Source organism: Dryobates pubescens, chromosome 6 (assembly GCF_014839835.1).
Source record: "Dryobates pubescens isolate bDryPub1 chromosome 6, bDryPub1.pri, whole genome shotgun sequence".
Classification (NCBI taxonomy): Eukaryota; Metazoa; Chordata; class Aves; order Piciformes; family Picidae; genus Dryobates; species Dryobates pubescens.
Window position 1 is genome coordinate 1,027,805 of NC_071617.1, and position 11,966 is coordinate 1,039,770.

At 57.1% G+C, this 11,966-nt stretch overlaps 1 protein-coding gene across 1 annotated transcript in view; it reads left to right on the forward strand.

The window, feature by feature from the left end:
• CD109 (CD109 molecule) overlaps positions 1 to 9,612 on the forward strand; it is an 82,807-nt gene extending 73,195 nt beyond the window's left edge. The window contains exons 32-35 of the mRNA XM_054162487.1: positions 837 to 973; positions 6,017 to 6,173; positions 7,617 to 7,719; positions 9,422 to 9,612. Of these exons, the coding sequence (XP_054018462.1) occupies positions 837 to 973; positions 6,017 to 6,173; positions 7,617 to 7,719; positions 9,422 to 9,612 (588 nt within the window). The remainder of the gene's footprint in view (positions 1 to 836; positions 974 to 6,016; positions 6,174 to 7,616; positions 7,720 to 9,421) is intronic.
• Positions 9,613 to 11,966: the final 2,354 nt, after the last annotated feature.

Below are 11,966 nucleotides of genomic sequence, written 5' to 3' on the forward strand. Positions count from 1 at the left end.
GTGTCCACAACCACTGCAGAGAATCACTTCCCCCACAGAGCTGTTTTGACTCTGAGGGTGCTGAGTTTCACAGGCTCAGAGGCTCAGAGGGTGTCAGGGGCTGGAAGGGACTTCTGGAGTGCTCCCAGTCCAAGCCCCTGCCAGAGCAGGAGCAGAGACCCCAGCACAGGGCACACAGAACACATCCAGACAGGGCTGGGAAGGCTCCAGAGCAGGAGACTCCACAACCTCTCTGGGCAGCCTGCTCCAGGGCTCTGGGAGCCTCCCAGGGCAGAAGTTCCTCCTGATGCTGAGCTGGAACCTCCTGTGCTGCAGTTTCCATCCACTGCTCCTTGTCCTATGCCAGGGTGCAGCTGAGCAGAGCCTGTGCCCTGCCTCCTGCCCCCCAGCCCTCAGCTCTTGAGAGACATTGATCAGATCCCTCTCAGCCTTCTCCTCTGCAGACTGAGCAGCCCCAGGGCTCTCAGCCTCTCCTCCCCAGGCAGTGCTGCAGTCCCTTCAGCATCCTTGCAGCCTCCCTTGGGCTCTCTGCAGCAGATCCCTGTCCCTCCTGAGCTGGGCAGCCCAGAGCTGGCTGCAATCTTCCAGGTGAGGTCTCAGCAGGGCAGGAGTCCTGGTTGTGCTGTTAGGAGCTCTGGAGGTGTAACCACAGAGGTTGGCTTCCAAATGCCATCCTGGAGGTGTTCAGCAAAGGCTTGGATGTGGCCCTTGCAGCCATGGTTCAGTCAGTCAGGAGGTGTTGGGTGATAGCTTGGCCTTGCTGATCTCTGAGGTCTTTCCCAGCCTCGTTGCTTCTATGCTTCTCTGACTCTGAAGTCTCTGCTTGCAACCCACAGCTCAATGTTCTTTACAACACCAAACAGCCTGAGCAGAGGCTGGGGGCTGCCCTCAATCCAGAAGCCTTTGACTTGAATGTGGATGTGAAGGATGACAAAGATGACACAAACCATCTGACTGTGACTGTCTGCACCAGGTAGGTGACTCCACTGCAGTCTCTCATCCCTCCATGCAGCCTGGGAACTGTTTCAAGTGAGCTGAGTGATCCATGTGCTTGTGTGGATGTGCTGTGTGTGGGGATACAGAGAGCAAAAGCATGGAAGCATAGACTGCTCTGGGGTGGAAGGGGCCTCCTGAGGCCAGCCTGACCAACCCCCCTGCAGTAAGCAGGGACATCCCCACCTGGTCCAATTGCTCTGTAGAAATGGCAGGAGTTGGACCAAGAAGCAATTCAGGAGTCAGTATGGAAAGTAAGGTAATGTCTTTGTGCATCAACTCTGCTGGCAGTGAGAGCTGTCCTGCATGAACAGAGTGGCACCCTGAATCATACAGGCAGGTGGAAGAGACTGTGAGACACAGGAGAAAACTCAAAGGCTTGGGATCACAGACTCAGAATGCCAGGGCTGGAAGGGAGCTCAAGGCTCAGCCAGCTCCAGCCCCCTGCCCTGGGCAGGGACACCTCACACCACAGCAGGTTGCTCACAGCCACCTCCAGCCTGGCTGCAAACACCTCCAGGCAGGAGGCTGCCACCACCTCCCTGGGCAGCCTGTGCCAGGCTCTCACCACCCTCATGGGCAACAACTTCTTCCTCACAGCCAATCTCAGTCTCCCCACTTCTAGTTGTGCTCCATCCCCCCCAGTCCTATCCCTCCCTGACACCCTCAAGAGTCCCTGTTGTGTCTTGAGGACACTCAGCACACAATGAGGTCTCCTGGGAGCCTTCTCCTCTCCAGCCTGCACAACCCCAGCTCCCTCAGCCTGCCCTCACAGCAGAGCAGCTCCAGCCCTCTGCTCCTCCTCGTGGCAATCAGCTCTGGTGAATCCTGGGGACACAGTCTCAGGCTGTGCCAGGGGAGGTTTAGGCTGGAGGTGAGGAGAAAGTTCTTCCCAGACAGAGAGATTGGCCCTTGGGATGTGCTGCCCAGGGAGGTGGTGGAGTCCCCATCCCTGGAGGTGTTCCAGAGGGGACTGGATGTGGCACTTGGTGCCATGGTCTCGCCATGAGGTCTGTGGTGCCAGGCTGGACTCGATGATCCTCGAGGTCTCTTCCAACCTTGGTGATGCTGTGATCTGGTTTCAGCTCAGAGAGGTTGATCTGCTCTGGGCAGTAGCCAGCAGGCACAAAGGCAGAGCCCTCTTCTGATGTGTTGCTGCTTACCAGCTCAGTAGCAGAGGTGCTGGGCAGGGCCACAGAGTCCATGAGAGCTCTTGAATCAGCCTGGCCTTGTTCTGCTTTGGGGGCTTCTGTGGAGTGTCAACAGCTTCCTGAAGCCAAACTCAGAGCCCTGGCATGAAGAAGGCTTACAGGAGGGTCTGAGGGAAGTTTTGGCTGAGCCTTCTGGGATTCTAGCTGAGATCTTTGACTCAGGAGTACAGGCATGGGCTCCATCCCTCTGGGAAGGCTCTAGGGTGATGATGCCTTGAATAGAGGGGAAAAAGCAATCTCGTGGCAGTAAGGAGAGTAATTGGAACTCTTATCATGGAAAGTGGGCCAAGGACAGCTGCAGCAAGCCTGTGTTTGCAGTTCTTAGGCTGAGCCTTTGTCTCTGGTTGCTTGGCCTGGCAGACTGGCCAACCCCTTCCCTTTCCCCCTACCTATTGTACATAATACATACATTATCTGTCCTGAATTCCTGAGGCAGCTTAAAGTTGGGCTACTTGCAGTCTCATGAGGTTCAACAAGGACAAGAGCAGGGTCCTGCAGCTGGGCAGGAATCACAGCAGGCACCAGGACAGGGTAGAGGCTGCCCTGCTGGAGAGCAGCTCCAGGGAGAAAGACCTTGGAGTGCTGGGGGGCAGCAAGTTCTGCATGGGACAGCAATGTGCCCTGGGGGCCAAGAGAGCCAAGGGGAGCCTGGGGGGCAGCAAGAGAAGTGTGGCCAGCAGGGCTGGGGAGGTTCTGCTCCCCCTCTGCTCTGCCCTGCTGAGAGCACAGCTGCAATCCTGGGTCCAGTTTGGGGCTCCCCAGGTGAAGAGAGACAGAGAGCTGCTGGAGAGAGCCCAAGGCAGAGGCAGGAGGATGCTGAGGGGACTTGAGCATCTCCCCTGGGAAGAGAGACTGAGAGCCCTGGGGCTGTTTAGCCTGCAGAGGAGAAGGCTGAGAGGGATCTGATCAATGTCTCTCAAGAGCTGAGGGCTGGGGGTCAAGGGGAGGGGGCCAAGCTCTTGTGGGTGCTGCACAGCAAGAAGCCAAGGAGCAATGGAGACAAACTTGAGCAGAGAAGGTTTCAGCTGCCCAGGAGGAGAAACTTCTTGTCTTCTCTTGGCATCCTTTCTGAGATGGTCTCACACAGGTCTCACATTACTGAGCAGCTGAAGCACAAGATGCCACTCAAACCATTCTCTGCTCTCTCCAGGCACAGATTTGAAGCCTTCTTTCTTTCTCTGTGTGGTCACTCTTCTTGCTTGGGGATTTACAGATCTCTCTGTTTAGTGTCATTTGGTTTTGACAGACCAAGCTGTTGCAGAGATGATACCAGGAGCCACCCCAAGGCTGTCTCTCTTCTGTAAGAGCCAGATCCTGATTGCTTCTGGCCTTCCAGTGTCTGCAGGGGGCTACAGGAAAGCTGGGGAGGGACTGCTGAGGGTATCAGGGAGGGATAGGACTGGGGGGGATGGAGCAGAACTAGAAGTGGGGAGACTGAGATTGGCTGTGAGGAAGTTGTTGCCCATGAGGGTGGTGAGAGCCTGGCACAGGCTGCCCAGGGAGGTGGTGGCAGCCTCCTGCCTGGAGGTGTTTGCAGCCAGGCTGGAGGTGGCTGTGAGCAACCTGCTGTGGTGTGAGGTGTCCCTGCCCATGGCAGGGGGCTGGGGCTGGCTGAGCCTTGAGCTCCCTTCCAGCCCTGGCAGTTCTGGGATTCAGCTTCCCTTAACACTGCCTCCCTGCTTTGGTTCCCTGTTGGCATTTTGGTGGCACCCCAGGCTGGTCAGACACCTTGGGGTATTTTCCTGCCCTCTTGCTGCTATTTATGCATTAGGAATCCCATCCAGTCCCAGCTCAGCTTTCAAGAGCAGCTCCTTGGGCTCTGCACCTCCCCCAGCAGCTGGTTTCACTCCTGTCTGAGCTCCTGAGCCAGCTGAAGGAGTCAGCAGTGGAGCTGCACTGCTTTCAAAGCCAGATCTGCTCTCCATCAGCCCTGCTGCCAGGCTTGACAGCTCTGCTTTGGAAGCAGCTCTCCCCCCTTTGAAACCAGCCAGCTCCACGAAGAAATTCTTTTACTCAATGACTTTTCAATTGCTTTCAAAAGGAGGACTGGAGACAGTTTCTATTCCAGCAGATCAACCATGCCAGGGAGGGGGAAACTCTTCTGCCACCTGCTTCAGTTAAATCAGTGCAGCCTTCTGCAGGTCCTTTAGGCATCACTTGTAGCCCAGAACACCATCCATGAGTGCTGGTAGTGCTGTGAGGTTTGCTCCACAGAGCAAAGCTTTTTGTCCAACACCTTCAGCTTTTAGTCCAACATCTGAGCTTCACCCAGGCCAGGTGCCAGGTCCTGTCCTGGGGGCACAACAACCCCAGGCAAGGCTGCAGGCTTGGGGCAGTGTGGCTGGAAAGCTGCTGGCAGAAAGGGAGCTGGGGGTGCTGATGGGCAAGCAGCTGAAGAGGAGGCAGCAGTGTGCCCAGGGGGCCAAGAGAGCCAAAGGCCTCCTGGCTGGGCTCAGCAATGCTGTGTCCAGCAGCAGCAGGGAGGGGATTGTCCCCTGGCACTCAGCTCTGGGCAGCCCACACCTGGAGGCTTGTGTCCAGCTCAGGGCAGCTCAGTGCCAGAGAGCTGTGGAGGTGCTGGAGCCAGGGCAGAGCAGGGCAAGGAAGCTGGGAAGGGCCTGGAGGAGAAAGCTGCTGGAGAGAGGCTGAAGGAGCTGGGGATGGTTAGTGGGAAAGAGAGGAGGCTGAGGGGAGAGCTCCTGGCTGCCTGCAGCTCCCTGAGCACCTCTGAAAATGAATAGAAGCAAACCAATGCACCCAGGAGAGGGAAGAGCAGTTCCAGAGCTCCTACAGAGGTAGAATAATAGAGAGAAAAGAAAAGAAATGATTCTCTCTTTTCCTTCACAACTTCTCTTACAGCTTTTTGTTGCATTTGTTTCTCAAATTTTCTTCAGCATTGTCAGAGGGCTGCAGCTGCCCTGCTGTGAGGGCAGGCTGAGGGACATGGGCTCTGCAGGCTGAAGGCTCCCAGGAGACCTCATTGTGGCCTTCCAGGATCTGCAGGGGGCTCCAAGCAAGCTGGGGAGGGACTGCTGAAGGTGTCAGGGAGGGATAGGACTGGGGGGAGATGGAGCAGAACTAGAAGTGGGGAGATGGAGATTGGAGATGGATATTGGCTGTGAGGAAGAAGTTGTTGCCCATGAGGGTGGTGAGAGCCTGGCACAGGTTACCCAGGGAGGTGGTGGCAGCCTCCTGCCTGGAGGTGTTTGCAGCCAGGCTGGAGGTGGCTGTGAGCAACCTGCTGTGGTGTGAGGTGTCCCTGCCCATGGCAGGGGGTTGGAGCTGGCTGAGCCTTGAGCTCCCTTCCAGCCCTGACAGCTCTGGGATTCTGTGTGGAGCATCTCTCTTAGGAGGAAAGGCTGAGACCTGGGTCTGGTTAATTAGGAGAAGCCTGAGAAGGGATCTTATCAATGCTGACCAATATCTAGAGGGTAGATGTCAGGAGGGATGGGGCCAGACCCTTCTGAGTGGTGCTCAGTGATGGGAGAAGGGGCAGTGGGCACAAACTGGAACAGAGCAGCTTCCACCTGAACATCAGGAAAAGCCTCAGAGCCCTGGAGCAGGCTGCCCAGAGAGGCTCTGGGGTCTCCCCCTCTGGAGACTTCCCAGCCCCCCTGGATGTGTTCCTGTGTGCCCAGCTCTGGGTGGCTTTAGCAGGGGGGGCTGGACTGGGTGACCTCTAGAAGCCCCTTGCAGGCCCTGCCACTCTGTGATTCAGTGGTTATTGCTTCCAGCACGGGGAGTCAATGACCAACAGTCTCTTTGAGAGGGTATTTGTGCTGAAAGCTTCTTTTGCTCTGTGTCTTGGGCAGGTACCTGGCTCCTGGCACAGCTCCCAGCAGTGGAATGGTCCTCCTGGAGGTTGGGCTGCTCAGTGGCTTCTCTGTGCCACCAGGGTCCATTCCACTAAACCACAGAGTGAAGAAGGTGGAGCAGGACAATGGCAAAGTCAGCCTCTACTTGGACTCTGTGAGTGGAAAAGAACTCACAGAGGGTTGTGGTAAAAGCTGTCCTGGTTTGCCTCAAATGTGGAAGGATGTCCTGAGTGTCTTGGAGGAAGCCAACACTGGGCACAGAGCAGCCAGGCAGAGAGGGACCTGGGGGGACTGGCTGACAGCAGCTGAACAGGAGCCAGCACTGTGCCTAGGGGGCCAGGAAGTCCAAGGGCATCCTGGCCTGCATCAGGAACAGTGTGGCCAGCAGGAGCAGGGAGCTCATCCTGCCCTGTGCTCAGCACTGCTGAGGCCACACCTGGAGTCCTGTGTCCAGTTCTGGGCTCCTCAGTTTCAGAAGGACATTGAGAGACTTGAAGGTGTCCAGAGAAGGGCAACAAGGCTGGGGAGGGGTCTGGAGCACAGCCCTGGGAGGAGAGGCTGAGGGAGCTGGGGTTGCTTAGCCTGGAGAAGAGGAGGCTCAGGGGAGACCTTCTTGCTCTCTGCAACTCCCTGAAGGGAGGTTGGAGCCAGGTGGGGGTTGGTCTCTTCTCCCAGGCCCCCAGCACCAGAACAAGAGGACACAGTCTCAAGCTGTGCCAGGGGAGGTTTAGGCTGGAGGTGAGGAGAAAAGTTCTTCCCAGCAAGAGAGATTGGCCCTTGGGATGTGCTGCCCAGGGAGGTGGTGGAGTCCCCATCCCTGGAGGTGTTCAGAAAGGGCTTGGATGTGGCACTGGGAGCCATGGTTTAGCTGTCAGGAGGTGTTGGCTGTTAGGTCATAGGTTGGACTTGATGATCTCTGAGGTCTTTTCCAACCTGGCTGATTCTGTGATTCTATGAAAGTCTCTATCACAACACAGCAGTTCATTGGAGCCTCCTTCTTTAGGCACTCTTACTGTTGGGGGACAGAAGATTTGAGTACTGTGTCCAGCTCAGGGCAGCTCAATGCCAGAGAGCTGTGGAGGTGCTGGAGCCAGGGCAGAGCAGGGCAAGGAAGCTGGGAAGGGCCTGGAGGAGAAAGCTGCTGGAGAGAGGCTGAAGGAGCTGGGGATGGTTAGTGGGAAAGAGAGGAGGCTGAGGGGAGAGCTCCTGGCTGCCTGCAGCTCCCTGCAAGGAGCTTGTGCAGAGGCTGCTGCTGCTCTCTTCTCCCAGGGCATTAGTGAGAGAAGAAGAGGGCAGAGCCTCAAGCTGCCCCTGGGGAGGTTGAGAGTGGAGCTTAGGCAGCAGAGTGGTCAGGGCTTGGGATGTGCTGGGCAGGGAGGTGGTGGAGTCCCCAGGGCTGGCTGTGTTGGAAGGTGCTTTGGCTGTGGGGCTTGGGGCTGTGGTTCAGGGCTGAGCCTTGCAGAGCAGGGCTGATGGTTGGGCCTGGGGACCCTGAGGCTCTCTCCCAGCCTGGCTGCTGCTGTGGCTCTGTGGCATCTCTTCCATGGACACCCACAGTCCCCAGGCTGTTCAGGCTGTTCCTGTGCTCTCTTCCCAGCTCAATGAAACACAGCTCTGTGTGGATGTTCCAGCTGTGAGAGACTTCAAAGTGGCCAACCTGCAGGATGCTTCGGTGTCTGTGGTGGATTACTACGAACCCAGTAAGTGATGCTCGGTGCAGACTGATCTGAGTGAGTCAGGGAGGTGCTTTCTGTGCTGATCTGAGTGAGTCAGGGAGGTGCTTTCTGTGCTGATCTGAGTGAGTCAGGGAGGTGCTTTCTGTGCTGATCTCAGTGAGTCAGGGAGGTGCTTTCTGTGCTGATCTGAGTGAGTCAGGGAGGTGCTTTCTGTGCTGATCTGAGTGAGTCAGGGAGGTGCTTTCTGTGCTGATCTGAGTGAGTCAGGGAGGTCCTTTCTGTGCTGATCTCAGTGAGTCAGGGAGGTGCTTTCTGTGCTGATCTGAGTGAGTCAGGGAGGTCCTTTCTGTGCTGATCTCAGTGAGTCAGGGAGGTCCTTTCTGTGCTGATCTCAGTGAGTCAGGGAGGTGCTTTCTGTGGAAGCAGGACAAGTTTTAGTGCAGCCACATCAACCTGAAGCTTACTTTGCCTTGGGCTGCAGCCTGTGTTGCACATTGCCTCTACACAAGGCAGTGAGTTCCCACCTCTGTGTTTGCTGTCCCAAGGGGCTGGCTCCTCAGCTGCTGTCTTCATTGCCAGCTGGTAGGGAATTGGCTCCAACATAACAACCAATGTGTGACCCAAACCAGCAATGTGAAGCAGGGTCCTGGTCTGGAGCAGGACAGATTGCTCTGATGGCCCTGGGGGGGAAGCAAACCTCTGCACACAGAGGGCTGGAGGGAAGCTCACATGGGCAACCCCTCCCCAGGCTGCAGCCCTCCAGGGGTGCAAGGCACAGTGCTGAGCACAGCCAGCACGAAGCAGAGCATGGCCTGGGCTTAACACAGAGGAGCACTAAAGCTCCACACAAAAGCCTCCACCAAGTCAGACCAAAACCCTGCTCCTCTCCCCACCTGGGGTTCCACACATGCCCCAGGGCTCTTTCTCCCCCCCTGCCATTGCTAGGCTGGATTCAGGCTGGCCTGAAACTGCCTCCACTTAGTCCCACTTTGAGCTGAGTGCCTTGAAAAAGGAACCACAAAGAACCACAGCACTGTAAACACCAACCAAGGCTTGCACCTACCTACAGCCAGGTCTGCTATGTCCCTGCTGACTGTAGGAGGGTGGGGGGTGGACAAGGTGACCTTTGAAGGTCTCTTCCAACCCAGTGCAATCTGTGAAGCTGTGATTTTAAGTGCCTGTAGCAGTAAAGGCAATGAGCAGAGAGCCATGGACTTGTCAGGGCTGGAAGGGAGCTCAAGGATCATCCAGTCCCAGCCCCCTGCCTTGGGCAGGGACACCTCACACCGCAGCAGGTTGCTCACAGCCACCTCCAGCCTGGCTGCAAACACCTCCAGGCAGGAGGCTTCCACCACCTCCCTGGGCAGCCTGTGCCAGGCTCTCACCACCCTCATGGGGAATGATTTCTACCTAATGTCTAATCTGAATCTCCCCACTTCTAGTTCTGCTCCATCCCCCCCAGTCCTATCCCTCCCTGACACCCTCAGCAGTCCCTCCCCAGCTTTCTTGGAGCCCCCTGCAGATGCTGGAAGGCCACAATGAGGTCTCCCTGGAGCCTTCCCCTCTCCAGCCTGCAGAGCCCCAGCTCTCCCAGCCTGTCCTCTGCTGCCTCTGTGGCAGTGTGTGGCCTGCTCTGCACCAGAGCTCAGAGCTCCCCTCGTGAAGGCAGTTTGCTGCTCAGCCTTCAGGAGCTCACTAACCAATGTGAATTAACCTCTCTGAACAGGGAGAAGAGCAGTGAGAAGCTACCATTCAGCAGTGCTGCAGAGCATCTCCCCCTGTGACCTCTGCGGGAGCGACTGCAGCGGCTGCCCCCGCGCTGCCTCCCCAGCCTTGCTCCAGCACTCTGCTGTGGCCTCCTCCTTCTGTGTGCTCCTTGCCCTTCATGCCAACCTGCTGAGCAGTTGGGTGCTGTAAGAAACCCCCCAGGAAGCAGACTGTTTGCCACCTAAGGTTTCCATAACTGACCCAAAGAGAGCTTCGTGTGCAGCCCCCAGCCCTGTCCCGAGGGGTGACACAGTGACCAAACCCCTGCTTTGCTCAGGGGGAGCTGGGCTGGCCCAGGTGGTGAGCTTCTGGCTGTGCCAGAAAGGACTTCTTTGAGTGTCTCCTGGAGCAGAAACCTTTCCAAGTGTTTAGTTTCTCACTGAAGTTATTTTTCCCTTGAAGAAGCAGAGAGCTGCAGGCTGAGAGAGCACAAAGCCAGCTCCCCTTTCCCCCTGGCCTTTTCAGCCCAGCTTCCAGCTGTGCCTGCTTCCTAGGGAGGTGTGTTAGCTTCCCAAGCTGCCCCAAGCCTGCTTCTCTGCTGGGGTGCTGCTAGGCAGAGGGCTGGGGGCTTGCTACCAGAGCTTGCTTTGCCCCCCTCTGCAGACATGGTACCAAGCACTAGGACTGAATGTGGCTGAGTGCTCCCATGGGGAGCAACAAGGAAAATACATGCTGAGATGTGGCAGCAGGGCAGAGCCAAGAGCCCAGAAGTGCTGAGTGCTCCAGAAAGCTGGCAGCCTGTTTGCAGGTTGGAAGGGACCTCCAAAATACCTCCAGAGCTCAGGCAGCCCAAGCCCTCTGCACTCAGCAGGGACAGCCCCAACTCCAGCAGCTTGCCCACAGCCCTCTCCAGCCTCCCCTTCAACAGCTCCAGGCAGGGAGCCTCAACCACCTCCCTGGGCAACCTCTGCCAGGCTTCCACCACCCTCCTGCTGCACAACTTCTTCCTCACCTCCAAGCTCAAGCTGCTCTGCTCTGCTTTGCAGCCCTTGGCCCTGCTGCTGTCCCTGCAGGCCTTTGCAAGCAGTCCCCAGACTCCCCTTGGCTCTCTTGGCCCCCAGGGCACATTGCTGTCCCATGCAGAACTTGCTGCCCCCCAGCACTCCAAGGTCTTTCTCCATGGAGCTGCTCTCCAGCAGGGCAGCCTCTACCCTGTCCTGGTGCCTGCTGTGATTCCTGCCCAGCTGCAGGACCCTGCTCTTGTCCTTGCTGAGCTCCATGAGGTTTGCCTGCAGGCAGCTCTCAGCCTGTCCAGCTCTGCCTGGATGCCAGCACAGCCTGAGGGCTGTCAGCCTCCCTCCCCCAGCTGTGTACCCTCAGGAGCTTGCTGAGGTGCTCTCAATGCCTCCAGCCAGGTCATTGATAGAGACACTGGACAAGAAGTCCATGGCTGTGCTGCCTTTGCTGGCTTGGTGTGGGGCAGTGTGGCTGTGTGCAGATGGAGCAGTGTGGCTGTCACTCCTTCAGCAGCTTCATTGCTTGTATCCTGCTTTTCCCAGCTGCTTTCACATGTGCCTGTGTGGCTGTTCTGCTCAGCTGTATGAGCTGCCTGATGCTCATCTCAGGGGGTGGGTGGTGTTCTGGGCTGAGCCTCCTGAGCTCAGAGCCTCCTCATACCAAGGCAGAGCTTTGTAGCTGCCAGATGATTTCAGGTGGGGGTTTTGGGTTGGCTGCAGCTGCACTGCACAGACCTGGGGCTCTGCTCTGTCTCCCTGGCTGAGCTTAGGCCTGGCTCTTTGCAGGCAGCTCCCACACCTCACTTGTCTTTGATGCCCTTTGCTTCTAGCCCAGTGCCTTACCATAAGTGCCTGTGGTCAGACCCACCTGAGGCAGTGCTGTGCTTACTGAAACCCAATCACTCCTTAGTCAATGGCAGGCAGGATGTGACCCTCTGAAAGCGTTCCCCAGGAGTCTAAAGCTGAGGGAACCCAAGTGACAGAATCAGCCAGGTTGGAAAAGACCTCAGAGAGCACCAAGCCCAACCTATGACCTCACACCCAGCACCTCCTGACAGCTAAACCCTGGCTCCAAGTGCCACATCCAAGCCTTTGGTGAACACCTCCAGGGATGGGGACTCCACCACCTCCCTGGGCAGCACATCCCAGTGCCCAATTGCTCTCAAACTGAGACACATCTCTGCATCTCCAACCTTCCCCCATGGATGGGAGCACAGAAGCATTGTGCCAAGTGTAAGGTCTGTGGTACCTTCACCCTCTGACCTGGGATGTGCTTTGCTGTGGGGTTTGGTTTCTTGGGGACCTGGGTAGCAGATCTTCTTTTGCCTTAATCACAGAACCACAGCAGCAGCCAGGCTGGGAGAGAGCCTCAGGGTCCCCAGGCCCAACCATCAGCCCTGCTCTGCAAGGCTCAGCCCTAAAGCACAGCCCCAAGCCCCACAGCCAAAGCACCTTCAAACACAGCCAGCCCTGGGGACTCCACCACCTCCCTGCCCAGCACATCCCAAGCCCTGACCACTCTGCTGCCTAAGCTCCACTCTCAACCTC